Source organism: Salvelinus namaycush, chromosome 21 (genome assembly GCF_016432855.1).
Source record: "Salvelinus namaycush isolate Seneca chromosome 21, SaNama_1.0, whole genome shotgun sequence".
NCBI lineage: Eukaryota > Metazoa > Chordata > Actinopteri > Salmoniformes > Salmonidae > Salvelinus > Salvelinus namaycush.
This window is the reverse complement of record NC_052327.1, coordinates 12,463,443-12,491,187: the sequence shown is the minus strand read 5'-3', so window position 1 is coordinate 12,491,187 and position 27,745 is coordinate 12,463,443. Positions and strand designations below refer to the sequence as shown.

General features: G+C 41.7%; 4 protein-coding genes across 5 annotated transcripts; 3 read left to right on the top strand and 1 right to left on the bottom strand.

The window, feature by feature from the left end:
• Positions 1–41: 41 nt before the first annotated feature.
• On the bottom strand, positions 42–11,866 carry LOC120066620 (G/T mismatch-specific thymine DNA glycosylase-like). Of its 2 annotated transcripts, XM_039018044.1 has the most exons (11): positions 11,759–11,850; positions 11,406–11,476; positions 10,439–10,662; positions 9,865–10,064; positions 9,558–9,627; positions 9,151–9,286; positions 8,872–8,954; positions 8,662–8,756; positions 8,224–8,398; positions 1,198–1,323; positions 42–980 (listed from the first exon to the last, which is right to left on the bottom strand). In XM_039018044.1, exons 2-11 carry the CDS (start codon positions 11,459–11,461, stop codon positions 835–837), a joined length of 1,311 nt encoding a protein of 436 aa, XP_038873972.1. In that variant the 5' UTR covers positions 11,462–11,476; positions 11,759–11,850; the 3' UTR covers positions 42–834. The 2 variants fall into 2 exon arrangements, with proteins under 2 accessions (XP_038873972.1, XP_038873973.1); XM_039018045.1 differs by lacking the exon at positions 11,406–11,476 and having other exon boundaries at positions 11,759–11,866.
• A 288-nt stretch (positions 11,867–12,154) lies between these two features.
• On the top strand, positions 12,155–13,749 carry LOC120066619 (protein brawnin-like). The gene is made up of 3 exons (XM_039018043.1): positions 12,155–12,277; positions 12,735–12,874; positions 13,065–13,749. Exons 2-3 carry the CDS (start codon positions 12,767–12,769, stop codon positions 13,164–13,166), a joined length of 210 nt encoding a protein of 69 aa, XP_038873971.1. The 5' UTR covers positions 12,155–12,277; positions 12,735–12,766; the 3' UTR covers positions 13,167–13,749.
• Positions 13,750–13,986: 237 nt separating this feature from the next.
• On the top strand, positions 13,987–15,199 carry si:dkey-42p14.3 (EF-hand calcium-binding domain-containing protein 10). The gene is made up of 3 exons (XM_039017995.1): positions 13,987–14,089; positions 14,690–14,854; positions 15,105–15,199. The coding sequence occupies exons 1-3, from the start codon at positions 13,987–13,989 to the stop codon at positions 15,197–15,199; spliced, it is 363 nt and encodes a 120-aa protein (XP_038873923.1).
• A 589-nt stretch (positions 15,200–15,788) lies between these two features.
• Positions 15,789–27,303, top strand: LOC120066094 (sorting and assembly machinery component 50 homolog A-like). Its single transcript, XM_039017198.1, has 15 exons — positions 15,789–15,930; positions 18,646–18,756; positions 18,911–19,012; positions 19,118–19,205; positions 19,338–19,444; positions 19,707–19,837; positions 19,975–20,062; positions 20,317–20,445; positions 20,977–21,048; positions 21,171–21,257; positions 21,481–21,551; positions 24,483–24,550; positions 24,633–24,779; positions 26,539–26,680; positions 26,934–27,303. Exons 1-15 carry the CDS (start codon positions 15,847–15,849, stop codon positions 26,977–26,979), a joined length of 1,473 nt encoding a protein of 490 aa, XP_038873126.1. The 5' UTR covers positions 15,789–15,846; the 3' UTR covers positions 26,980–27,303.
• Positions 27,304–27,745: the final 442 nt, after the last annotated feature.

Sequence of the window (27,745 nt, the reverse complement as noted above, 5' to 3'; positions counted from 1 at the left end):
ATTCAATTCTGGGTCCATTAATATTTTCACATGTGAAATTGTAAGTTGTCCGTCTCATTTATTTGGCAATTACTTTGCTGAAGTGAAATATATGGGTCAGTATTAAAATGAATGATACAACGCCATAATCATCAGTCACAAGGAGGAAACTGGGGCTACCTTCACCTGATCTTGAGCAACTGAAACTGTCTGTGTGCAAAAAGGCCTCGAGAGACCTGCTGGCAAGGTGGCCGTGAATCCAGAAGATGAAAATTAGGGGCATGTTCATTAGGGCACACGGTACGGTATTTTTATTTTTTTTACATTTCAGTTCATCCCCGTTGTTCTGTTTTCTTCAAAGCTTTCCGCAGTTGAAGTCACTAAACAAAAAACGGAAGCAAACGGGGAGGTAACTATCCGAATATCTCAACAAAAGAAACACTTGTTTTCGTTTCCCGTTGCAATACGTTTTGATACGGTGTGCCCTAATGAGTCATGAACAATGTACATCAATAAGTTCTGCGATCACACAAAGTAACTGTGTCAGTTTTACAACTGATTTAATATCTCGGTAATAACGAACTTGAAAATTCCAGAGCACAATTACACAAGTGAGATATACGACAAAATTCCATTCTTTAAAAATATAAAAATAAGACACTGGACACATGCTGTATGAAATGCAATAAATAGTTACAAAATTAAGAAAAAAATGGCCTGTGTTTTAAAGAGGATTTGAAAATGGGAGTCCAGTCAAGATGGGCCATTTCCCCTCAGTCTTCCTTCTAGTGTAACGCATGCATTATGATGCCTCAGAAACGGTATGACCCAATGACTCTTCTTGTGGGACCTTCTTCAAAAGGTTTCTGCTCCCAACTGAGGTTGAGGTACATTGCTACTGTTACAGCTAATGTCCGGTATCTGGTCCGCAAACGACTGTGTCATCCACTGGTCGTATGGCATGTGGCTCATTGCTGTAGCTTGGTCCTTACTGGGCATTCCTGAAAGAAGCAAAAAAACAAATAGAATAATATTAATTACATATGTCATTTTAGATTAACAATGTCAATTTAGATTAACAAACTTAAAACCTGTATGACTAGTGATGCTAACTTGTCTCATCTTTCGGGTCTACTTTTCGATCAGCTTTAGATGGCCCGGGTTAACTAACGAAAGTACAAAACACAAGCACTCTGGTCTTCAGAAACCTACTCTCACCTGTCTCTTTGGTGGAGGAAATGTTGCAGTAGCTGGTGCTTTGCTTTGCATCCTGGCGCGCCCCACCGCAGTTCTCGTACTCAGGATCCACCTGCTCTTCCTTGATGGCCATCCTCTTAGCATCCTCTGTAGCGCAGTGATCCAGAAATACAAGGTTACTCATCTTCAACACTTGAACTGCCTTGACAAACAAATGACATTAATTTATCCTTTGCATGTACACCAAATGATTGAATATAATTTGCGTAACATGAAGGGTATGATTATTATCATATCAGTCATATTCATTATGCTAGGGTGTCTACCCACTGTGCCCAGAGTGGGTGAAAACGTGCTTTGGTGATGAAATTTCACTTCCTTATGTTATAAAATACATTTTAGCAAGACAAATGATTATTCATGTTCTGAATCGTTCAGTGGGATCTTTCTCTAACATATAATTAACATAATATCTAAAAAGTTGGACTTCGTAAGATAATAGATCCGATAATAAGTACCGAGCTCTGACATAGCCATGCAGGTTTTTCATAACTTTTGAGGATTTTACAATTTGTGGTCGTTGTCTTAAATTGTTTCCGTGGGTCGCAAAAAGTAAAATTAGCATGACATGAGCTGAATTAATGTAAAAGGCTTTTGAAAATAAGCTTGGTATACGTTCAATGCTCCGTTGACATGTCACAAAGATATGCTTGTTTTTGTGAGAATTCCTTGAAAAAGAACAGGAATTTCAAAATTAATATGAATAATGTGTACTAAAATATGAAAATACTACATGTCATGTCTCAAAATCCTACCTCTATATTGTTTTATGTCCTGCAGATTCAAGAAGAAACATGAGTTCAACGGGAAAGTGAGCCTGTCAGGTAGCCAGTCGCCTTTAATTCTTGCACAGAATCAAGCGTAGCTGACGCGATGCAACTTTCCAGATTTTATTTTTAACACTTTTTCCACTGCCATGGATTTAGTCACCCTAATTCTGACCATATTACAAGGGTAAACACTCCAACAACTTTTGAACCGTTTATGACAGAGACCTGATGTTTGGACCATTGGTTTTCTTTGAGGGTTATCTACACAATTAACATATGTTACCCATTGTTCAAAATGTGTCTTTGATTGGACACCCTACTTATCAATGACATTATATTCAGTGTATATAGTGCCTTCAGAAAGTATTCACAACCCTTGACTTTTCCCACATTTTATTGTGTTACAGCCTGAATTTAACATGGATTGAATTGAGATTGTGTCACTGGCCTACACACAATACCCCATAATGTCAGTGGAATTATGTTTTAAATTTTTTTTTTACAAATTAATTTAAAAAATGAATAGATTATATGTCTCGAGTCCATAAGTATTCAACCCCTTTTATGGCAAGCCTAAATACATTCAGGAGTAAAAATTGGCTTAACAAGTCACATAAGTTGCATGGACTCACTCTGTGTGCAATAATAGTGTTTAACATGACTTAATTGACTACCTCATCTCTGTACCCCTCACAGTCAAGCAGCGAATTTCAAAACACAGACCAGGGAGGTTTCCAATACCTCGCAAAGAAGGGCACCTATTGGTAGATGGTAAAGGGGGAAAAAAAGCAGAAATTGAATATCCCTTTGAGCATGGTGAAGTTATTAATTACACTTTGGATGGTGTATCAATACACCCAGTCACTACAAAGATACAGGCGTCCTTCTTAAGTTGCCGGAAAGGAAGGTAACCGATTAGGGAAATTTACAACGAGGCCAATGGTGACTTTAAAACAGTTACAGAATTTAATGGCTGTGATAGGAGAAAACTGAAGATGGATCAACAACATTGTAGTTACTCCACAATACTAACCTAAATTACAGAGTGAAAAGGGGCCTCCCGAGTGGCGCAGCGGTCTAAGAGGCGTCACTACATACCCTGGTTTGTTCCCAGGCTGTGTCACAACCAGCCGTGATCGGGAGTCCCATAGGGCAGCACACAATAGGCCCAGCGTCATCCGGGTTAGGGGAGGGTTTGGCCAGGGGGGTAGGCCTTCATTGTAAATAAGAATTTGTCCTTAACTGACTTGATGACAAGATTTTTGTGTGTTATTTCTGACATTATTAGCCCAAGAAGTTTGTGTTGTTACATACAGCCGGAAAGAACTTTTGGATATCAGAGCGGCGGTAACTCCCCAGCAATACAACAAAGACGACGACTTTCCCGAATTGGATCCTTTGTTCGTACCCCCCCAGGGTAATTTAACTTATCCCAGAGGCTGCTCCAAGATGCCGCCGGCGGAGAAGAGGTATTCGGAGTGGACTTCTAGTCAGACTCAGGAGACGTGCACACCATCCACCGCTTCAGAGTATATTACTCGCTAATCTTCAGCCTCTGGACAATAAAGTAGACGAGCTCAGGGCGAGGACCTCCATCCAGAGAGACATCAGGGACTGTAACATACTCTCACGGAATCATGGCTCTCTCCGGATATACTGTCCCCATCCATACAGGCAGCTGGGTTCTCAGTACATTGCGCAGACAGGAATAAATAACTGAGAGTTGAATCCATTTTGCTCCTCCCTTCCTATAGGCAGAAACTCACAGGAAGTGCCCGTGCTAAGGTCTATTCAACGCTGGTCTGAACAATCAGAATCCATGCTTCAAGATTGTTTTGATCACGCGGACTGGGATATGTTCAGAGAATAACATCGATGCAAACACTGACACATGTATAGCAGATGTTGTTCTCACTGTGACTATTAAAACCTACCCAAACCAGAAACCGTGGATAGATGGCTGCATTCACGCAAAACTGAAAGCGCAAACCACTGCATTTAACCATGGCAAGGTGACTGGGAATTTATTTTATCTTTATTTAACTTGGCAAGTCAATATGGTTGAATAAAAACAGTGTAGTTATTCCCTCCGTAAAACAATTAAACAGGCAAAACGTCAGTACAGAGACAAAGTGGAGTCGCAATTCAACAGCTCAAACACAAGACGTATGTGGCAGGGTCTACAGACAATCACGGATTACAGAGCGAACATCAGCCACGTCGCGGACACTGACGTCTTGCTCCCGGACAAGCTAAACATCTCCTTCGCCCGCTTTGAGGATAACACAGTGCCACCGACGCGGACCGCTCCCAAGGACTGCGGGCTCTCATTCTCCCAGGCCGACATGAGTAAGACATTTAAATGTGTTAACCCTCGCAAGGCTGCCAGCCCAGACAGCATCCCTAGCAGCGTCCTCAGAGACAGCACAGACCAGCTGGCTGGAGTGTTTACGGACATATTCAATCTCACCCTATCCCAGTCTGCTGTCCCAACTTGCTTCAATATGGCCACCATTGTTCCAGTACCCAAGAAAGCAAAGGTAACTGAACTAAATGAATATTGCCCCGTAGCACTCACTTCTGTCATCATGAAGTGCTTTGAGAGGCTAGTTAAGGATCATGTCACCTCTACCTTACACCCTAGACCAACTTCTATTTGCATACAGCCCCAATAGATCTACAGACGATGCAATTGCCATTGCACTGCACACCTCCCTATCCCATGTGGATAAGAGTAATACCTATGTAAGAATCCTGTTCATTGACCATTGCTCATCATTCAACACCATAGTACCCTCCAAGCTCATTAAGCTCAGGGCCCTGGGTCTGTACCCCGCCCTGTGCAACTGGGTCCTGGACTTCCTGACACGCCGCCCCCAGGTGGTGAAGCTAGGAAACAACACCTCCACTTTGCTGATCCTCAACACACGGGCCCCACAAGGGTGTGTGCTCAGCCCCCTCCTGTACTCCCTGTTCACCCATGACTGCGTGGCCACGCATGCCTCCAACTCAATCATCAAGTTTGCAGACGACACAACAGTAGTAGGCCTGATTACCAACAATGACGAGACAGCCTACAGGGAGGAGGTGAGGGCCCTGGCGGAGTGGTGCCAGGAAAATAACCTCTCTCAACAAAAAGAAAGAAGATGATCGTGGACTTCAAGAAACAGCAGAGGGAGCACCCCCCCTATCCACATCGACGGGACCTCAGTGGAGAAGGTGAAAAGCTTCAAGTTCCTCTGCATACACATCCTCGATAATCTGAAATGGTCCACCCACACAGACAGTGTGGTAAAGAAGGCGCAACAGCACATCTTCAACCTCAGGAGGCTGAAGAAATTTGGCTTGGCCGCTAAGACCCTCAAACTTTTACAGATTAACAATTGAGAGCATCCTGTTGGGCTATATCACCACCTAGTACGGCAACTGCGCTGACCTCAACCGCAGGGCTCTCCAGAGGGTGGTGCAGTCTGCCAAACGCATCACCGGGGGCACACTGCCTGCCCTCCAAGACACCTACAGCACCTGATGTCACAGGAAGGCCAAAAAGATCATCAAGGACATCAACCACACGATCCACGGCCTGTTCACCCCGCTACCATACAGATGGCGAGGTCAGTACAGGTACATCAAAGCTGGGACCGAGAGTCTGAAAAACAGCTTCTATCTCAAAGCCATCAGATTGTTAAATAGCCGTCTACCACCCGGCTACTCAACCCTGCACCTTAGAGTCTGCTACCCTATATACATAGAATCACTGGTCAAATGTTGACATAAAGCTCGACTCATTTCATATGTACATACTGTATTCTATTCTACTGTATTTTAGTTAATGCCACTCCGACATTGCTCGTCCTAATATTTATGTATTTCTTAACTCCATTCTTTTACTTTAGACGTGTGTGTTGTTGTGAATTGTTCGATATTACTAAACTGTTAAACTGTTGGGGCATATCCAACACAACACATCACTGACTACCACTCTTCATATCTTCAAGCATGGTGGTGGGTGCATCATGTTATGGGTATGCTTGTCATCGGCAAGGACTGGGGAGTTTTTCAGGATAAAAAAAAGGAGACGGAATGGAGGAAAGCACAGGCAAAATCCTAGAGGAAAACCTGGTCCAGTCGGATTTCCAACAGACACTGGGAAACAAATTCACGTTTCAGCAGGACAATAACCTAAAACACAAGATCAAATATTCACTGGAGTTGCTTACCAAGACAGCATTGAATGTTCCTGAGTGGCTTAGTTGCAGTTTTGACTTAAATCTGCTTGAAAATCTATGGTAAGACTTGAAAATGGCTGTCTAGCAATGGTCAACAACCAACTTGACAGAGCTTGAGAAATGTTTAAAAGAATGTGCAAATAATTGTACAATCCAGGTGTGCAAAGCTCTTAAGAGACTTACTCAGAAAGACTGCCAAAGTTGATTCTAACATGTATTGACTCAGGGGTGTGAATATTTACGGTAAGAAAAAATGTCTGCATTTAGTTTTCAATAAAAATGTCTAAACATGTTTTCACTTTGTCATTAGGGGGTATTGTGTGTAGATAATGTATATACACACACAGTACCAATTAAAAGTTTGTACTCATTCCAGGGTTTGACTTTATTTTCTACATTGTAGAATAATAGTGAAGACATCAAAACTATGAAATAACACATACGGAATCATGTAGTAACCAAAAAAAAGTGTTAAACAAATCAATGTATTTTATATGAGATTCTTCAATGTAGCCACCCTCTGCCTTGATGACAGCTTTGCACACTAGGCATTCTCTCAACCAGCTTCATGAGGTAGTCACCTGGAATGCATTTCAATTAACAGGTGTGCCTTGTTAAAAGTTAATTTGTGGAATTTTTTCCTTCTTAATGCATTTGAGCCAATCAGTTGTGTTGTGACAAGGTAGGGGTGGTATACAGAAGATAGCCCTATTTGATAAAATACCAAGTCCATATTATGGCAAGAACAGCTCAAATAAGCAAAGAGAAACGACAGTCCATCATTACTGTAAGACATGAAGGTCAGTCAATCCAGAAAATGTCAAGAACTTTGAAAGTTTCTACAAGTGACCCAGAGTTACTTCTGCTGCAGAGGATAAGTTTATTAGAGTTAACTGCACTTCAGATTGCAGCCCAAATAAATGCTTCAGAGTTCAAGGAACAGACACCATCTCAACATCAATTGTTCAGAGGAGACTGCGTAAATCAGGCCTTCATGGTCGAATTGCTTCAAAGAAACCACTACTAAAGGACACCAATAATAAGAAGAGACTAGCTTGGGTCAAGAAACACGAGCAATGGACATTAGACCAGTGGAAATCTGTCCTTTGGTCTGATGAGTCCAAATTTTAGATTTTTGGTTCCAACCGCTGTGTCTTTGAGACGCAGAGTAGATTAACGGATGATCTCCGCATTTGTGGTTCCCACCGTGAAGCATGGAGGAAGAGGTGTGATGGTGTTTTGCTGGTAACACTGTTGGTGATTTATTTAGAATTCAAGGTACACTTAACCAGCATGGCTACAACAGCATTCTGCAGCGATACGCCATTCCATCTGGTTTGCGCTTAGTGGGACAATCTTTTGTTTTTCAACAGGACAGTGACGCAACTCACCTCCAGGCTGTGTAAGGGCTATTTGACCAATGAGAGTGATGGAGTGCTGCATCAAATGACCTGGCCTCCACAATCACCCGACCGAAACCCAATTGAGATGGTTTGAGATGAGTTGGACTTCAAAGTGAAGGAAAAGCAGCCAACAAGTGCTCAGCATATGTGGGAACTCCTTCAAGACTGTTGGAAAAGCATTCCAGGTGAAGCTGGTTGAGAATGCCAAGAGTGTGCAAAGCTGTCATCAAGGCAAAGGGTGGCTATATTTTAATTTGTCTAACACTTTTTTGGTTACTACATGATTCCATATGTGTTATTTCATAGTTTTGATGTCTTCACTATTATTATACAATGTAGAAAATAGTCAATCTAAAGAAAAACCCTGGAATGAGTAGGTGTGTCCAAACTTTTGACTGGTACTGTATATATGTAATCCATTTTGAATACTGCCTGTAACAACAAAAATGTGGAATAAATCAAAGGGTTTGAATACTTTCTGATGCAGTGTATAAGAGATTCAGTATCCGGCTTTCACACGTTCGTTCTGAAATAGCCAAATGAACGAGACTTTGAAGTGTGGCAAAGGGAGACTAATTCAGTTACCTTTGGCAAGTCCCAAGTCGAAGTGGTACTCTGTCTCTTGCACCTCACGGGCGACTGGGGCCACACCCTTGATCTTGTCCCGTAGCTCCTTCAGCTTGATGTAGAAGTGAACCTTGTCCTGAGCGCGGGGGAACTGGGCACAGCGGGGGCTTGACGAGGGCATCAAGTAGCACACCTGGGGTGTATTTAATGAGTGAAAACGTTTGCAACATTGCAGGTAGGAATGTAATGTGTAGAGCCGACATGACTCACAAACACTAAACTTGATCTACACACAATACATTTCTATCCGAATATTCTAGAACACTGCACCCTCTTGAACAGACCCCAAAACAACAGTAGGAACAGCCAATTAGAGGAACAGCCAATCAGAGAATGGCTACAAACATCAAGATACAAACATTTGCGACTTCTTTCTATTTTGGTAAAACTACTTACCGTTTTGGTTTCTGGGATTGTGTACGGCTGTAAGCCGAACTCGAGTTTCTTTGCCTTCACGCCAAAGATCTCTTTGCTGAAAATTTCGTAAATACCTGCCAAAGAAGAGCAATGCAATGAATATCATTTTTAATAGTAAGTTAAGTGTAAAAGACAGCATTAAAAAAAAACTACAATTATAATTACTGATATCCTCTAAAATGTTCTCACATTTTCCATTGAAAGCTGCAATTAGTGGCTTGTATTTCTTCAGCTTCTCTACCAATTGATGGCCTCCTTCACGAAACTCTTTGCTGTAGAAATAGCAACAGTTAGCCTAGACAATGAACAGCCAATTAACCATGATGACAATTCTAAACTAAAAGAGAAAACACATCATGCAAGTTAGTTTTATTACTATAAATATTATTACTGTGATGGCACGTTTAATAACATACATTTGACAATTACTATACATAAAAAAAAAAATAAAAAAAAAGGGTTTGACACCTTGAGAGGTCTTTGCTTCCTGGCGTTGTCCTCTCCACCATGTTGGTAAAGCCAATGCCATACTTCTCTGGTAGGTTTTGATCGTGCATGTGGTTGAGTTGCTCATCAGTGAGACCAGAGAGGAACAGGCATTTCCCTAAGTTCCGAAACAAGAACAAGCTCAATCACTTTCATCATCGTGCTCACTAGGCACGAAACGGAAGAAAGCTGTCTCAAATGAGTTAAGCAGGGAGGTACTATCTGAACTTGTCCAACAAGAACAGCTAGCTTTTGTTTTCCGTTGCACACCGTTTTGCTACGGTGTGCCCCAATAAACATGACCCTGATCAAGCAGTCAGAATGTCATATTACAGTATTCTGGATATATGGAAATAGAAGTGAAAAAAAGAATACTGAGTGAAACGTACAAAAATGATTTCCTGGGTTTGGGTAATGTCGTCCCTTGTAGGCTGACAATAGTCCTGGATTGATACCAATCTGAGAAAGGGATAATACAATACCTTATTATTGCAACATGCTAGAGATTTTTTTTAAATAAGTAATTTTTGAGATTTACACATAATTCATAGCTTTAATCTAATTAGCATTTGCGTTTGATCCATGGGCTATCATTAGGGGACAGATAAAACTAAATGTAGCCAAACTTCACATCAAAAGTCCTACTCGACATTCCCACTCCGAAAATCTCACTCATTGAATGACGTTAAAACTCACTATCAAAATGTCGAGGTTGTGGTCAATAATGTCTGGCAGGGTTTTGGCCATGACCTCATCCACTGACATGCCATTGAAGCGGTTAAGGGTCCTTTTGGCTTTCTTCAGAGCTTCTGCCTGATCGTGTTCCTCCTGCGGTTGGCCCTCCCCCGGCTTCTGTTTGGGAGGCCTACCTCTCTTTCTCTTCCCTGGCATTGGAGCTAAAAGAAAGAAAATGAACACGTTTGAGGGGAATCTGATTGAGGCGAGGTGCAGAATCACTTATCTTGATCACATAATGAGTGCCTATCTGGGAAGCAAGGTGATTTCTAGATCAGTGATCGCAAACATTCCCACTGAGTGAATGGTGCTAGACAAATATAATTGAAATGATTGACCAATTGATTACAGGAACAGCACTGCACAAGGATGGGTGAATTCATGTTAATACCAGGGAGATGGGGACTGGGGAAAATGTGTTTACGGTATGTGGAGGAAAGAGAGCACAGAGTGGCAAATCGAGCTGTACAAATATTTACCAAGCAAACATGGTAGATTGCATGGCTAAGTAGGGGGAGGGGCAGTAATCACATACCTTGTGATGTATCCACAGGCTGATGATGTTGGACAATTGGCTCTTGATGGCCGAGGAAGTCATGATGGAAGTCCAGCTCTTGGTGGACTGGGAGCTCCTGGTGGACCGACAGCTCTGTCATGACCCGGTCCTCTCTGGATCCCTCCATGTAATGGCCCATATGACCTGTGTTATGGTACTGCATCACATGTTGAGCTTGGGGGTGCTGCTGGGTGGACTGGTACCTACAGGTCGAGAAGACAACAGGACAAGAGGCAGACTGGGGTGACACTATCTTCTTGTTTTCATGGGATTTGTCCCGAGATGAGACGAAACTGATGACAAACAAATGACGCACCAACGATGGGAGGGCCCATAGAGGAATTGTTCAGGCTCCTAGGATCTCAGAATGAGTTTACATCAATGATAGCGGCCTTCAAAGAATACATGTTTCACACACACATTGGTTTGACATGTCGTTTCCTGGTCAGAAAAAAACTACTTATGGCCCAATCATTTGATATGGATGTTTTAATGAAGCATATTTTTTAAGGTCTAGAATTACTTTAGTTAAATCTCAATGGCCTATCAATGACACGTTGCCTCATACTCTGCATCAACAGAGTAACTTTGCATATACACTTCCAATGACCGTTTTTTCTTTGCAACTCTTGCATTTGATCATGTACCATGTAGAGATGTCTTTGTTTGTCGGTCTGTTTTTCTGAATTCCCGCCTGTCTTGTCAGTCTATACAGGACCATTATTGCTTTTTCATTTTAAAAGTAGTGTTGCAATAGGAAACATGCTTTTTCTGAATGTGTTTGTGATGACAATTAAGCATAGCCTAGTGTAGGCCTCGACAATAGTAACTGTTTTGTCAGTTATTTATTTAATATATTTATTTTGATATAGACTGTACTGACACTCCACAACAATTTTATTTTAAGCAAACCCTCCAACACCAATGCATTTGGAGGACAACTCACCACTGTTGGAGATAATCCGTAGGAACCGTCAGTGACGTATACTGCTTTTCTTCCATCTTTACGAGGATTTACTTAAATAAATTAATATTCATGTTGCTGTTAGCTACAATGATATGCCTTTACGCTGTAAGTTACCACAGTAGGAGTATTGACAAGCTGTAGGTCTTTAGATTTGGCAAACGGATTGTTATCATAGCACCACAAAGACGTCTGGTGGTAGGAAGGGCTACGGACAACCAACATTCATTCTAGCTACACAGTCTACTATACTAAAAAAAGCTTTCTGGAAAATTGCGAGGAGGGTATATAAACGTGCTAGCGTAACTAATAAAAGATGTTGTGTAGAGACATACCTGTTATACATATGTTTACAATTCCCTTTTCAGCAAATGCACCGAATGAGGGCGATCAATGCACCCAAAACAAAGACCATTTAGGAACATTGGGGGGATCTGTCTTCAGTTTGTTGGCTTTTTCTTAGCAAAAGTATTTGCATTGTCGCCACCTACTGGTTTGGAGTATGGATCTGGGCTCACATCAACTTGGCTTTTGTGCCATTAACCCATTATATTTAAATGTAGCTTATCTACATAATGTAGGTACATTACGCTTTTGACCAGAATGAAAAAGTAGTTTCAGAATTTCACAACTAAAGATTCCATCTCTCGAAAATGGAACGCGATAGGTGGCAGTAGCGCGCCAATATTACCCACACCGGTAACATAACATTCTAAAAAAGAAGAAGAAGAAGGCTGTGTTAGCAGAGCTGTTACGTTAAGTGACCTGCCGATGTGCTTCAATGATAAATAGATTTCTGTTGGATAACGACCGTTTTTCAAACCCGCCTTTTGTCTGTTTCAGAATAGAGCAAGGTAATGTTAATAGCTGAGTGCAAGTGTTTATTTTAGGTGGTATGACTATGGAGCAAAGACAAAATATCTACTACTAGCTTGCTAGCTACTTAGCTAGCTAGGTAACGTTACATATGCTAAGTGGCATATCTAGCTAAGGATTGAGATATAAGAGATTTTGGAGACCTAGAACTACTGTAGCAGTATGGCAATGGATCCCTGATGATGTGCCATGTAATGTCAGAAAATCTGGGTTTAACATGTAAACTATGTGTTTCTTGTGGCTGTGATTATTGAAAGTCATGAATGTACCCTACTACAACTCCTTAGCATGTTGTGTTGATTATTCGATACAATAATGATGTTGGGGTACTGGGTTAGGGTTAGCACAACGCCCACCCACCTGGATCCAATCAAAATCTTCCAGCTTCATGCTAATGACTATCACTATACCACTGTCTGTCTCTCCCCCGTATAGGTAACTGATTGGTCCTCTTGGCTGATGTGAAGATGCCAGCTGGTGTGTCTTGGCCTCGGTACCTGAGGATGTTTGGTGCCAGTGTACTATCTATGTTTGTCGGAGCAGAGGTTGTCCATCAGTACTACAGACCCGATCTGGTAAGCATGGAAACAAACTCCTATCCTTCCCCATCTTGCTTTTTCATTATATGACCACATGTATCGTAAAAATGAAGGGTCCACATTGTCTTGTGTTTTGCGTACTTGCTCATAAGATCATAAATGCATTGCTTGTAATGTTGCTGATACTCCAATGTAATGCATGCACCTTTTTATTTCCCTTTGCCAGACTATTCCAGAAATCCCTCCCAAACCTGGTGAATTGAGGACTGAACTGCTGGGATTTAAAGCCAGAGAAGAGGCTGCTGCTGTTGCTGCCCAAAGACAGTGACCCTTTCCGTAGACTGATTTCATTTTTGTACAGTATCTAACTAGAGCAATCCTTGTACATATTGCACATGTTTAAAAACCACATAGGGACAAATGTGAATAAGAAAAATTGGATGTACCTGTGTGTATCACATTTGTTTTGAAACGAATGTGGTATAAGTTGACATGTGCAATTCTATTCAAAGTTGCTCCAGGCAATGATGTGTTCACATGGCTGGATGGAGCTTCAGGCTCCTCAGACTATTAAAAAAAATGGAACCTTTATTTAACTACGCAAGTTAGTTAATAACAAATTCTTATTTACATTTAGGTCAGGAGCCTACAATTGTGTTTATCGAACCTATTGTCATGGAGAACTCATGAGGTCTTGAGTATAGGACAACTTGCAGAGCAGACACCTCTTTGCTGTTCTTGATGTGAGAGCCAAAGCAAAGTGAGCTCAAGTTTTAAACATGTCTTTTGATGGATCACTCATGTAGATTCTGCGCAGACTAGTATGAGTATGTCAGATACTGTATGTATGTAAATGTTCATTGTGTTTTTAATCAACAGATGTGAATAAAATGTTTATTGTGTTTATGCTTTTCATAGACTTTTATGTTGGGTCCACACGCAACAACAACAAAATATATATCAAAATCTGAGTTTCATTATTTATTAATGAATAAACTTTTAAATTATTCTGATAGTTATCATTCTGATTTTGATCATTCAGAGCGCTAGACGAGGAGCGCACAGCAGACCATTCTCGCAGACAGCGCCAGACGATTTGGCGTATCCATAGCAACCAATGTAGCTAGCTACATATACTTTTCAGAAGAATGGCGACACCAAGAGAGCAAGAGGCTGCAGATTATCTTAGAAAACACAAAATTATCGAACTCATGGATAATTTAACAAGCATGCTCTTCTTTCACAGACCAGGTTAGACTTATTTTTCATTTTTTGTTAACATTTTCTTCCCATCTTGTTTGGTGGTTGAAGTAAAACGTAAGCTAGCCTGATGTGCTAACGCTAACTACACTGACTGATTGACTAACGTTAGGAAAGAGGGCCATCATAATAAACGCCTCACTAGCATCCTCTTTGGCAACATTAGTCATTTAAATCCCCCCCAAATCTCGTGTTTTGTATTCTTTCTTATACTATAGTGTTGTTTTTCATGATCTGTTTCACACTAGTTTGCAAAAGAGAATGGTTGAGATATAAGGTCGGGTTAAAGTCAAATCAAGTTGTATTTGTCACATGCGCCGAATACAACAGGTGTAGTAGACCTTACCGTGAAATGCTTACTTACAAGCCCTTAACCAACAATGCTTTGAGAAGTTAAAAAATAAGTCGAAAATAAAAGTAACAAATAATTAAACAGCAGCAGTAAAATAACAATAGCGAGGCCATATACAGGGGGTACCGGTACAGAGGCAATGTGTGATCTCCTGCAAAACCAGAGGATCATTCCTATGACATAGCCTACCTACACATGACATGTCTTTTTCCCCATCATCTGTGCTGTTTCTACTACAGAGAGACCAAACGAGTTCCTGATCACACAGCTTGAACAACTGAGAGCATCCAAAATGAGGTCACTGGATTGCCAAAGCCTGTTCAATGACACAAACCTGGATGCCGTTTTGGGCATCTTGGACCCTACCAACCAAGGGCACATCACTTTTGTTCAGTACAAGGAGGGTGAGTCAGAAATTGGCCATTTGATCATTTGCGAGGCAATGGCCGAGAAACAATATGGAGGGATTGGACTGTATCAGATAAGTGCATCAAAAACAAGTAGGGGGCATACCAAGGGAATACCGAGGATTCAGCCTATATAAGTCTAAGCCTATAAGTCTAATAATACTATACCACAACCCAATGTTTATGCCTCTCCATCACTCCCAAGGAAACACTCATTCAACATACTATCTATGATTCTGTTTCACAGCACTAACCACTTTGGGGATTGAGAAGTTTAATGAGTGTCCTGAAGGTGTGGCCAAGGACAAGATATCTCACGAAACCTTCAAGAGAGAGGCGTAAGATCTATGGATCTCTTTTAAGTCAAACATAAGCCAAATATTCATTCAGTAGATAAAATGTTTGTTATTGTGAGACACTGTGTGATGTGATTATCTTTGTCATTTTTTCTATATTTATTTACAGGAAGGAGGGCTTACAGAGAAGCTCAGCAACGTTTATATCTAAATAAAATTGGAGATCTCTGTCCCATCACTCTGAGTGAATGATATGTGACTGATATGTCTATGATGGCTATATGAACTCTTCATAATAATGAAAGTAATGGTCAAATTGGATTAGTTATACAGTCAGATGTGTGTTGTCTGGGCCCAGTATGGCCACAGTCTTGAATGCAAGTTGTCTCGGCTTGTCCACCATACATAAATGGGCATGCACCCGTTCCAAAAGTCCTACACAAATCCAAGTACATGTTATTATATGTTAACTAAGCAAAGCTTCAGTTTTGAAAATATTAATTTTACTGGCTATCAAGAGGTTTTATGTGTACACTATTGTTTTGTGTTTACAGTAAGCGACTGTTTGCAATTTATTTTGTTCTGCAATATATTGTGAAACGTTGACATCTTGAACACCCCCAGGGTGGATGAGGGGGCGTGGTGTCATGGCGTCCACGAAGCTACATATCTCTTGAGCCGAGTGTGAATTAAATGTCCCTTCATTTCTTAAAACAATCACCAACATTTGAAGTACGTTACATTCAAGACTTAATCATGGGCACCGTCCACGCGAGGGTAAGGATAACTGCTTAAAATGCAAAGGGTGAACGCATGACCTCTGAGTACAGTAACCGGAATAGCTAGCGTAGTCAGCACGCAAAACGAAAGGGGTCCAGTTGGACAGCTTGCCAACTATGGCAGCTAGCTGAACTCCAGAAACACGAACTGTCCATACCTTGTCAGTAAGTGAAGGAAATAAACATGATCAAGTGTTGCATAATTGCAACAACAACATTAGTGAACGTTGCTCGTGTATCGCGCTCACTACAGCCACTGATCTGAAATAGTGAGGACACATCATATGCATGGGGGTGCATTAACCATTTACACTATTAGATGCTTAACCACAAGCTGAAAATGTCCAGTAAATTAAACTAATGACATTTTGAAGAATGTGACTTGTAAATACCAGTCTCGTGGTCAGGTGCCACAAAGAGGGAAGGAAATAACAGAACAGGTCAGCACGACTGGTCCTTGCATATGTACACGGAGAGCTAACGTTAATATGCATGTCAATCTCTCCAGGCTCAAAGTAGAGATTGACTTCATCACTACTTGTTTATGTCAGAAGTATTGACATGTTGAATGCACTGTGCTGTCTGTTTAAACTATTAGCACACAGCTCAGACCCTCATGTAATGCATACCCCACAAGACATTCCACCAGAGGTCTCTTCACAGTCCCCAAGTCCAGAACAGACTATGGGAGGCGCACAGTACTAGTAAAGCCACGACCACATGGAACTCTATTCCACATCAAGTAACACATGCAAGCAGTAAAATCTGATTTTAAAAAACAGATACAAATACACTTGATGGAACAGCGGGCACTGTGAAGAGACAGACACACATGATAACATACCCACTATACAAACACACACACATGGATTTTGTGTTGTAGATACAGTTGAAGTCGGAAGTTTACATACACTTAGGTTGGAGTCATTAAAATTCGTTTTTCAACCACTCCACAAATTTCTTGTTAACAAACTATAGTTTTGGCAAGTCGGTTAGGACTTGCACATCTACTTTGTGCATGACACAAGTAATTTTTCCAACAATTGTTTACAGACAGATTATTTAACTTATAATTCACTGTATCACAATTCCAGTGGGTCAGAAGTTTACATACACTAAGTTGACTGTGCCTTTAAAAAGCTTGGAAAATTCCAGAAAATTATGTAATGGCTGTAGAAGCTTCTGATAGGCTAATTGACATAATTTGAGTCACTTGGAGGTGTACCTGTGGATGTATTTCAAGGCCTACCTTCAAACGCAGTGTCTCTTTGCTTGACATGAGAAAATCAAAAGATATCAGCCAAGACCTCAGAGAAAAAAAAATGTAGATCTCCACAAGTCTGGTTCATCCTTGGGAGCAATTTCCAAATGCCTGAAGGTACCACGTTCATCTGTACAAACAATAGTACGCAAGTATAAACACCATGGGACCACGCAGCCGTCATACCACTCAGGAAAGAGATGCGTTCTGTCTCCTAGAGATTAACATACTTTGGTGTGAAAAGTGCAAATCAATCCCATAACAACAGCAAAGGACCTTGTGAAGATGCTGGAGGAAACGGGTACTAAAGTATCTATATCCACAGTAAAACGAGTCCTTTATCGACATAACCTGAAAGGCCGGTCAGCAAGGAAGAAGCCACTGCTCCAAAACTGCCACAAAAAATCCAGACTACGGTTTGCAACTGCACATGGGGACAAAGATCGTACTTTTTGGAGAAATGTCCTCTGGTCTGATGAAACAAAAATAGAACTGTTTGGCCATAATGACCATCGTTATGTTTGGAGGAAAAAGGGGGCGGCTTGCAAGCCGAAGAGCACCATCCCAACCGTGAAGCACGGGGGTGGCAGCATCATGTTGTGGGGGTGCTTTACTGCAGGAGGGACTGGTGCACTTCACAAAATAGATGCATCATGATGATGGAAAATTATGTGGATATATTGAAGCGACATAAGTCAGGAAGTTAAAGCTTGGTCGCAAATGGGTCTTCCAAATGGACAATGACCCCAAGCATACTTCCAAAGTTGTGGCAAAATGGCTTAAGGACAACAAAGTCAAGGTATTGGAGTGGCCATCACAAAGCCCTGACCTCAATCCTATAGAACATTTGTGGGCAGAACTGAAAAGTGTGTGCAAGCAAGGCGGCCTACAAACCTGACTCAGTTACACCAGCTCTATCAGAAGGAATGGGCCAAAATTCACCCAACTTATTGTGGGAAGCTTGTGGAAGGCTACCCAAAACGTTTGACCCAAGTTAAACAATTTAAAGGCAATGCTACCAAATACTAATTGAGTGTATGTAAACTTTTGATCCACTGGGAATGTGGTGGAAGAAATAAAAGTTTAAATAAATAATTCTCTCTACTATTAGTCTGACATTTCACATTCTTAAAATAAAGTGGAGGACAGGGCATTTTTACTAGGATTAAATGTCAGGAATTGTGAAAAACTGAGTTTAAATGTATTTGGCTAAGGTGTATGTAAACTTCCCACTTCAACTGTATATGGTAGTAGAGTAGTGGCTTGAGGGCCACTACTCCATAATAAATAAAAATAAAAATATTGAGATTAACTAGTACCTTATCATAATGACCAAAACACTACATCCACCTAACTACCTGTTCAGCTAATGAGTTTTGTACAGATAGCTTTAATATTCAAGATATAGCCTGATAAGTCATCGTATTCATCACTAAATCTGTTGTGTTGCAGAGTCTTGATCCTCTGCCAATGCAGGGACCCGAGCTGGGGTTTCATGCAGATGACATTGAGAGGCCAGATATGGAGCAGGAGTCAAAACAAGAGGTCCTTGAAAACAAAGATGTATGGTTTTTTTGGTCACTCAGTCCTGAATGAAAACCGCATTGACTCAAGTTGTGACTTAATCCATAAGAATTTCTGTGTGGTTGAATGTAAAACCTTTTAATTGTTGGCTGTCACTGCTGATTATAACACATTTTATATATTTGTCCTGTAGGTCATAGTCCAGCGTGTACACATAGATGGTCTCGGAAGAACCAAGGAGGATTGCTTAACATACGAGATTGCTGATGTCTTCCGTGCCAAGAACTTGATTGATGTGAGTGATTCTATCAGTACAGTACAGACCATGTTTATTCACGTGTGGAGTCTGTATAGAGACTGTAGCAAAAGTAGGATTGACTTTGTTTACTGTTTGTTCTAGGTCATGAGGAGAGCCCACGAAGCCAGACAGAAGCTCCTGCGTCTCGGTATCTTCAGACAAGTGGAGGTTGTCATCGATACCTCACAAGGTACTGTGGTTAGAAAGGGGATCTATTCTGATGACAGTATCTGTCCAAAATGTAGTATGTTACTTTGGAAGGGACTAAAATGAATGGGAAAGTAGGTAAAGCACTCACAACAACAACAATACTTCCTTTCAGGGGTGGATGCTCTGCCTAATGGACTAGATGTGACGTTTGATGTGACTGAGCAGAGACGCATGACTGGTAGCTATAACACCATGGTTGGAAATAACGAAGGCTGCATGGTGAGAACTCCTGAGTGATGGGTTCTGTTCAATGCATCGTTTCAATTCATTCCTCACGTCCTATCGCCTCGCCTCCTTCTCAACCGTACTGGAGGAGAAGGTCCAAGATCCCTCACCTAGGACCTTCTCCAAAGCCTTTTGAGAAGGAAGCGAGGAGAGCGGATACCAGAAATTGAGGAAAGATTCATTTAGGTTGAGCCATGGTGGTGATTACAAGTGCAATTGAGGTACCATCCTCTGTTTTTACTGCCTCCTACTTTAGGTTCTTGGTCTCAAGCTGCCCAATCTCTTCGGTTCTGCAGAAAAGCTCACTTTCCAGGTCTCCTACGGCACCAAAGAGACTTCCTATGGGCTGTCGTTCTTCAAGCCCCAACCTGGCCACTTTGAGCGCAAGTATGAGACAAACAAAGCTGCTAATTCCATTATTAGCAATGCTTCAAAAACAGTGAATTGTGTTGTTGTTTATTCTGCATTTCCCTGAGCTCTTTTTGTTTGGTATCAATCTAATTGACTTTCTCTGGCTGTTGCAGTTTCGCTGTCAACTTGTACAAAGTTGCAGGCCAATTTCCATGGAGCTCGCTGAGAGAGACTGATCGCGGCGTCTCCACAGAATTCAGTGTAAAGATAATTTTCCATTAATCTATCATTATTGTACAAGTTCTCATTTGGTATACTCCTGTGCTCTGTGTTACCTCTGGACTCTGTGTGAAATAACCAAGGTGATTGTTTTATTTTTGCTGTTGTTATGCTAACTAATATGAGTAGAATGGAATTTCTCTGCTATTTTTCTATTCAATTTCATCCTACTGGTAATGCTTTTGCAAATGCTTGATCCTCTCTGGTTTCTCCCTATCTTTTTTGCATGCAAACAGTTCCCTCTCTGGAAGACAAACCACACCCTGAAGTGGGAGGGTGTGTGGCGAGAGCTGGGCTGTCTGGAGCGTACCGCATCGTTTGCAGTCCGGGAGGAGAGTGGCCACTCCCTCAAGTCATCACTCTCGGTACCGGGACTTCAGTTCCGCTTCACAATCCCCACACAACTACCTTTAGTACCAGGGATAAAACATTAAAATATATATTTTTAATCAGGAAAAGCCCATTGAGACCCAGTGTCTCTTTTTCAAGGGAGACCTGGCCAAGAAGGCAGCAACAATCAATACATTACAGAATTAAAAACATACAACAATACAAACAATTCAACAACATGATCCAGCCTTTAAAAAAGGATTTACACTCCTCCGTAACAGTCTCCCATCAAAATGTTTAATTCATTCAGTGACACTTAACATATCTAGATTAAGCATGGATTGTAGACCATACCATGCCTCTGGTGCACAAGATGAGAAGGCAGTCTTGCCTAATCGTGATAATACATTTGGACTCAAATCCTATTTTCAGATCTGTATACTTAATTTGGGTTTCTGTGTAAATCTTGCATTGATGTTGTCAAAATCTCAAGTTAGGATTCGACCCACTGAGACATTTGAGACAATTCTTTACATCAACATGTCTCCTCTCCTTTGCAATCACAGCACTCCATGGTCATCGACACCAGAAACTCGGCAATCCTTCCCAGGAGGGGTGCCTTGCTGAAGATCAACCAGGTGTGTAGGTTTACATTACCTGACCCGGTGTTGCAGCCAGTAATGATTTCCTATTTAAACCATTTCCCAAACCATTTTGAACCGACAACACATTCAGGCGATGCATCGTTGTGGTTTTGCAGGAGTTGGCAGGATACACTGGAGGAGATGCCAGCTTCCTGAAGGAGGACTTTGAGATCCAGTTTAACAGACGTCTCTTCTGGGACTCGGTGAGAACCTGAATTGTTTTTATTTATCAGGAAGAAATTTGCGTGTGAACTTGAGTTACACACATGGATCTAAAGTTGGAATAGTAATAATCACCTTTACAGTAAACACAAGTTCTAACCAACAGCTTGTTGATGGAGGGTTGAAAAATGGTTGTGGTCAGGTTGGGGGAAAAAGAGCAAGTGGGAGAGCACTTTTGTTGAGACCTCTTCCTCTATCTTCCAGGTCCTGTCTGCATCTCTCTGGGGGGGGTGCCTCCTGCCCATTGGAGATAAGCCAACTTGCATTGCTGACAGGTAAGACAATACTCTCTATTCCACAATGCCGTCACTGAAAAGCTGGGGTGTGTGAGAGAAATTATGTGTTTCCCTGATTTGTTTGATATTAATAGTCAGCAATTAATACGTAACGAATAGGAAGACATTTCTGTCCTGCTAATGCTGTGTTTTTATGGTTTCCGCTCTAGTTCCCTGCAGCTAATCCGGGCGAATGGTCACTAGAGATGACTTGAGCTGACAAATTAGTTAAAGACTGCGTTGCATAGACAAGAATGTGTTTTACTAGGGATAGCTTAGGAGTAGAACAATCCCTCATTGTCTCAAAATCATTCTTGCATCTGGGAAACTAAGCCAGGGCGGGGTTAAGACAACCACCCTGTGCAAATAACGACCGGATGAACCCAGAGTGGCGTATGATGCCCCCAATCTTCATGAAGGGGGTGGAACCAACCATGACCTAGCATTGTTAGTGTCAGCTATATACAGTGCTGTGAAAAAGTATTTAACCCCTTCCTGATTTCTTGTTTTTTTGCACATTTGTCACACTTAAATGTTTTAGATCATCAAACAAATTAAAATATTACACAAAGATAACCCAAGTAAACACAAAATGCTTTTTTTTTTTTTTTTTTTATTAAGGGAAAAAAGCTATCCAAACCTTCTTGGCCCTATGTAAAAAAGTAATTGCTCCTTAAACCTAATAACTGGTTGTGCCACCCTCAGCAGCAACAACTGCAATCAAGCGTTTGCGATAACTAGCAATGAGTTTTTCACATCGCTGTGGAGGAATTTTGGCCCACTCTTCTTTGCAGAATTGTTTTAGTTCAGCCACATTGGAGGGTTTTCGAGCATGAACCACCTTTAAGGTCACGCCACAGCATCTCAATCGGATTCAATTCCGAACTTTGACTAGGCCACTCCAAAACCTTAATTTTGTTTTTTTAAAGCCAATTCAGAGGTGGACTTGCTGGTGTGTTTTGGATCATTGTCCTGCTGCAGAACCCAAGTGTGCTTCAGCTTGAGGTCACGAACGGATGGCTGGATATTCTCCTTCAGGATTCTTTGGTAGAGAGCAGAATTCATGTTTCCATCAACCACAGCAAGTCGTCCAGGTCCTGAAGCACCAAAGCAGCCCCAGACCATCACACTACCACCACTATATTTGACTGTTGGTATGATGTTCTTTTTCCTGAACTGCTGTGTTACTTTTACGCCAGATGTAACGGGACGCACACCTTCCAAAAAGTTCAACTTTTGTCTCGTCAGTCCACAGAATATTTTCTCAAAAGTCTTGGGGATCATCAAGATGTTTTTTGCCAAAAGTGAGATGTTCTTTTTGGTCAGCAGTGGTTTTCGCCTTGGAACTTGCCATGGATGCCATTTTTGCCCAGTCTCTTTCTTATGGTTTGAGTCATGAACACTGACCTTAACTGAGGCAAGTGAGGCCTGCAGTTCTTTAGATGTTGTTGTGGGTTCTTTAGTGACCTCTTGGATGAGTCGTCGCTGCGCCCTTAGGGTAATTTTGGTAGTCCGGCCGCTCCTGTGAAGGTTCACTACTGTTCCAAATTTTCTCCATTTGTGGATAATGTCTCTCACAGTGGTTCGCTGGAGTCCCAAAGCTTTAGAAATGGCTTTGTAACCCTTTCCAGACTGATAGATGTCAATAACTTTGTTTCTCATCTGTTCCTGAATTTCTTTGGATGATGTCTTGCTTTTTGAGATCTTTTGGCTACTTCAACTTGTCAGACAGGTTCTATTTAAGTGATTTCTTGATTCAACAGGTCTGGCAGTAATCAGGCCTGGGTGTGACTAGTGAAATTGAACTCAGCTTTCCAAAAAATGTGATCAACCACAGTAAATTCATGATTTAACAAGGGGGGGCAATTACTTTGTCACATAGGGCCATGAATGTTCGGATAGCTTGTTTCCCTTAATAAATAAAATGATCACTTAAAAAATGCATTTTGTGTTTACTTGGGTTATCTTTGTGTAATATTTACATTTATTTGATGATCTGAAACATTTAAGTGTGACAAATGTGCAAAAAAATAAGAAATCGGCAAGGGGGCAAATACTTTTTCACAGCACTGTATAGTACTCTGCATTTGCGCAAAGGTTAGGCTACTCGGTTGACTAGTTTCATTATTGCAATAATTAATCGATATTAAATATAGACGATTGTTTGAGGAAATGACAAAGTCTCTGTCAGTATGAATTTCCACGGCAGGTGTCAAACATGGCCCGCGAGACGATTTTAATGTGGCCTCCCACGTTATCTGTATACCATGTTGTTTCTTGACCCTTCAATGGTTTTCTACCTGCAACTGCTCGGCACCCGACCGCAAGGCGCTACAGAGGGTAGTGCGTACAGCCCAGTTCATCACTGGGGCCGAGCTCCCTGCCATCCAGGACCTCTATACTAGGCAGTGTCAGAGGAAGGCCCTAGAAATTGTCAGACTCCAGCCACCCAAGTCATAGACTGTTCTCTCTTCTAGCGCCCGGCAAGCGGCACCGATGCACCAAGTCTTGGAACCAACAGGACCCTGAACAGCTTCTACCCCCAAGCCATAAGACTGAAAAATTGTTTGTCCAAGTAGCTATTGGTTAACTATTTAACTATCTGCATTGACCCGTTTTGCACTAACTCTTTTGACTCATCACATACACTGCTGTTACTGTTTCTTATCTATCCTGTTGCCTAGTCACTTCAATTACCTCATACCCCTGCACATCAACCGGTACTGGTACCCCGTGTATATAGCCAAGTTATCATTACTCATTGTTTATTTATTCCTTGGGTTATTATTTTTCTATTATTTCACTTTTTCCCCCTCTTTGCATTGTGGGAAGGGCCCGTAAGTAAGCATTTCATTGTTAGTCTACACCTGTTGTTGACGAAGCATGTGACAACTACAATTTGATTAGATTTCTGACCTATTCGTCTCTTAGGTTCTATCTCGGTGGTCCTACTAGCGTCAGGGGCTTCAATATGTACAGCATCGGCCCTCAGAGTGAAGGTGAGATGTTATCCATTTCAATAAAGTCCGATTTAGGTTACATTCTCACATCACATGTGTGGTTTTATTGTTGGTATGACAGGTGACTACCTGGGAGGTGAGGTGTATTGGGCTGGAGCCGTCCACCTGTATAGTCCGCTGCCCTTCCATCTAGGCAAAGGGGGATTCGGAGACCTCTTCAGGATCCACTTCTTCCTCAATGCCGGGAACCTGTGTAACATCAACTATGGTGGGTGTTTAAAGATGTAATTCACCCCACAATCAATGTTGTTCAAATACATCAGTATGAGAAATGCAGGACTCAATCAGCATTATATTGGAAGGAGTGGCACCACCTAGTAATAAGCAGCATTTTTTAATAAGCAAATCAAATGTTATTTGTCACATGCGCCAAATACAACAGGTGTAGACCTTACCGTGAAATTATTACTTACAAGCCCTTAACCAACAATGCAGTTCAAGAAAGAGTTAATAAAATATATTTTTTTAAATCTAAAAGTAACCCAAATGTACATAACAATAAAGAGGCATTATTCAGGGGGTACCGAGTCAATGTCCAGGGGTACAGGTTAATCGAGGTAATTTGTAAAGTGACTATGCATAGATAGTAAACAGCGAGTAGCAGTAAATAGTCCGGGTGGCCATTTGATTAGTTTAGTTGTTCAGCAGTCTTATGGCTTGGGGGTAGAAGCTGTTAAGGAACCTTTTGGTCCTAGACTTGGTGCTCTGGTACCACTTTCCTTCCTCTGGCACCGCCTAGTATATAGGTCCTGGATGTCAGGAAGCTTGGCCCCAGTGATGTACTGGGCCGTACGCACTACCCTCTGTAGCGCCTTCCGGTCAGAGACCGAGCAGTTGCCATACCAGGTGGTGATACAACCGGTCAGGATGCTCTCGATGGTGCAGCTGTAGAACTTTTTGAGGATATGGGGACTCATGCCAAATCTTTTCAGTCAACTGAGGGGGAAAAGGTGTTGTTGTGCCCTCTTCACGACTGTCTTGGTGTGTTTGGACCATGATAGTTTGTTGGTGATGTAGACACCAAGGAACTTGAAACTCTCGACCTGCTCCACTTCAGTCCCATTGATGTTAATAGTGGCCTGTTTGTTCCTCCTTTTCCTATAGTCACACACAGTCATGGGTGAATAGGAAGTACAGGAGGGGAATAAGCACGCACCTCTGAGGGGCCCCAGTGTTGAGGATCAGCGTGGCAGATGTGTTGTTGCCTACCCTTACCACCTGGGTGCGGTCTGTCAGGAAGTCCAGGATCCAGTTGCAGAGGGAGGTGTATAGTCCCAGGGTCCTTAGCTTAGTGATGAGCTTTGTGGTCACTATGGTGATAGCTAACTTCCCCGCTTGCTAGAAATGGAAGTTCATTGCACAATGGTCTGTTCTGCGACTTTATACAGGGAAAGAGAATCGTCTGTGCTTTTCAGTACTCTAGCTTTGTGGTTCCCATACTGTGGTGCGCGCTCCCTAGGGCAACTCAGCTCGGCTTTCCAACCTACTCTTAAAAGTTGTCGCAGTAGAATGCACAATGTGCAATTTCGAGATTGGGTAGTGCATCATCAGTTGTTCTCTGGTCATGTCAGTCATTGCATACCTTAGAGAGCTACTTATAACTTGTCAGAAATGTCCAGATCAAAATGTTTTTTTTAGCCCATAGATTGTGTAGTAATGTTTGAGTCACTCATATCACATGAATACACATTAGACATGGATAGAATTGCAGGACAATTCGCTTTTAAACCGCAAAATATTTTCTGCACCTCATGACAAAATGTGTAGAATTGTGGGAAATGAGCTTTAAACCTGCAAAATGTTCTCTCTGCCAACAAGAGGGATGTGAACAGGTTGCGTCATGAACAGTGCTTGTGCCCATAGAAATAGACGTGGCGCGGGATGTTCCTCAATGCTGGAAGGGGAGCCTGAGTGAAAAAGTTTGGGAACCAGTGCTTAAGGTTTACTCAGGCTGTGTTTTCCTGTAGGTGACGGGCCTCAAGCACACCTGAGGAAACTGGCAGAGTGTATCCGCTGGTCTTACGGAGCGGGAATTGTGCTGCGACTCGGAAACATCGCCCGGCTGGAGCTCAACTATTGCATTCCCATGGGCGTCCAGAGTGGAGACAGGTAGCCTAATATCTGCCCATTCTGTTGTCAAACCATGACGTGATATTATATAGATGAGCAGTACACTTTTATGCCTGATTCAAACTATAAGGCCGACTCGAACCGTGTTGTTCTTTCCAGCATGGTTTCAGCAACTACGGTGGATGCATAACCAGGCCAGCCCAGTACAGCTCGGCTTTGATCAGTTTGGCTCAATATTGTGAAAAGGGTATCGAGTTACTGTTAAAAATAACACTTAAGTCTTTTTGTTTAGGATATGCGACGGGTTTCAGTTTGGAGCTGGAATCCGATTCCTGTGATGTCCTGCTGTCTTGCTGAATTGAGTTGTGGACTACAGGAGTTTGTTTAATTGGTTTTAGTAAGTGAGACGTCTGGACCCTTGCAGCACACCGAAGGTTGCTGGGAATGCAATGGCTACTACAACCAAACTATTGTATAATGGACGAGGCAACAATGGAGGTTTTCCTCCAGTACAAATGAATGACTGGAGCCACCAGTGCTCAAGATGTGGAAGCCAAAGGTGACATATCAGCCATGAGTGCCCTTATCATGAGTCAAATAATGTGGTCTGGATTATTATGCTCGGTAATAAATTATGTACCCCTCTAAAGGTATTCAAAAACCACACTAGTATGCGTCTTTCTATGGCATTGACCTACCTTCCGGTTGATTTTGCATGGCATGGATTTGTGGTTAGTGCTTGAGTTGTTCAGAGAGTATATTAGTTATTAAGGACAGCAATATATTAGTTATTGGGGTGGCAGGTAGCCTAGTGGTTAGAGCGTTGGGCCAGTAACCGAAAGGTTGCTAGATCAAATCCCAGAGCTGACAAGGTAGAAAATCTGTCTTTCTGCCCTGTTACTAGGCCGTCATTGTAAAAAAGAGTTTGTTCTTAACTGACTTGCCTGGTTAAATAAAATAAAAAGGAGCTGTGCCAATAAATAATTAAGTAAATGAACGGGCCAGTATCCCTACTTCATGTATAGGATTTGCTATCAAATTGATTACTAAACTCGGCACTCGTAAAATGTAAACAACAGTATTTTAGGGAATATGATGAAGATT

Excerpts from the sequence above, each read along its gene's own strand:
- LOC120066620 (XM_039018044.1), bottom strand. The coding sequence starts at position 11,461 with ATGGAAGAAAAGCAGTATACGTCACTGACGGTTCCTACGGATTATCTC. Across the intron at positions 9,287-9,557 it reads AAACCCAGGAAATCATTTTT|GGAAATGCCTGTTCCTCTCT; the intron begins GTACGTTTCACT and ends TTCGGAACTTAG. Across the intron at positions 981-1,197 it reads TTCCTCCACCAAAGAGACAG|GAATGCCCAGTAAGGACCAA; the intron begins GTGAGAGTAGGT and ends TGCTTCTTTCAG.
- LOC120066619 (XM_039018043.1), top strand. The coding sequence starts at position 12,767 with ATGCCAGCTGGTGTGTCTTGGCCTCGGTACCTGAGGATGTTTGGTGCC. Across the intron at positions 12,875-13,064 it reads AGTACTACAGACCCGATCTG|ACTATTCCAGAAATCCCTCC; the intron begins GTAAGCATGGAA and ends TCCCTTTGCCAG.
- si:dkey-42p14.3 (XM_039017995.1), top strand. The coding sequence starts at position 13,987 with ATGGCGACACCAAGAGAGCAAGAGGCTGCAGATTATCTTAGAAAACAC. Across the intron at positions 14,090-14,689 it reads GCTCTTCTTTCACAGACCAG|AGAGACCAAACGAGTTCCTG; the intron begins GTTAGACTTATT and ends TTTCTACTACAG. Across the intron at positions 14,855-15,104 it reads TTTTGTTCAGTACAAGGAGG|CACTAACCACTTTGGGGATT; the intron begins GTGAGTCAGAAA and ends TCTGTTTCACAG.
- LOC120066094 (XM_039017198.1), top strand. The coding sequence starts at position 15,847 with ATGTCCCTTCATTTCTTAAAACAATCACCAACATTTGAAGTACGTTAC. Across the intron at positions 18,757-18,910 it reads AGGTCCTTGAAAACAAAGAT|GTCATAGTCCAGCGTGTACA; the intron begins GTATGGTTTTTT and ends TTTGTCCTGTAG. Across the intron at positions 19,013-19,117 it reads GTGCCAAGAACTTGATTGAT|GTCATGAGGAGAGCCCACGA; the intron begins GTGAGTGATTCT and ends TGTTTGTTCTAG.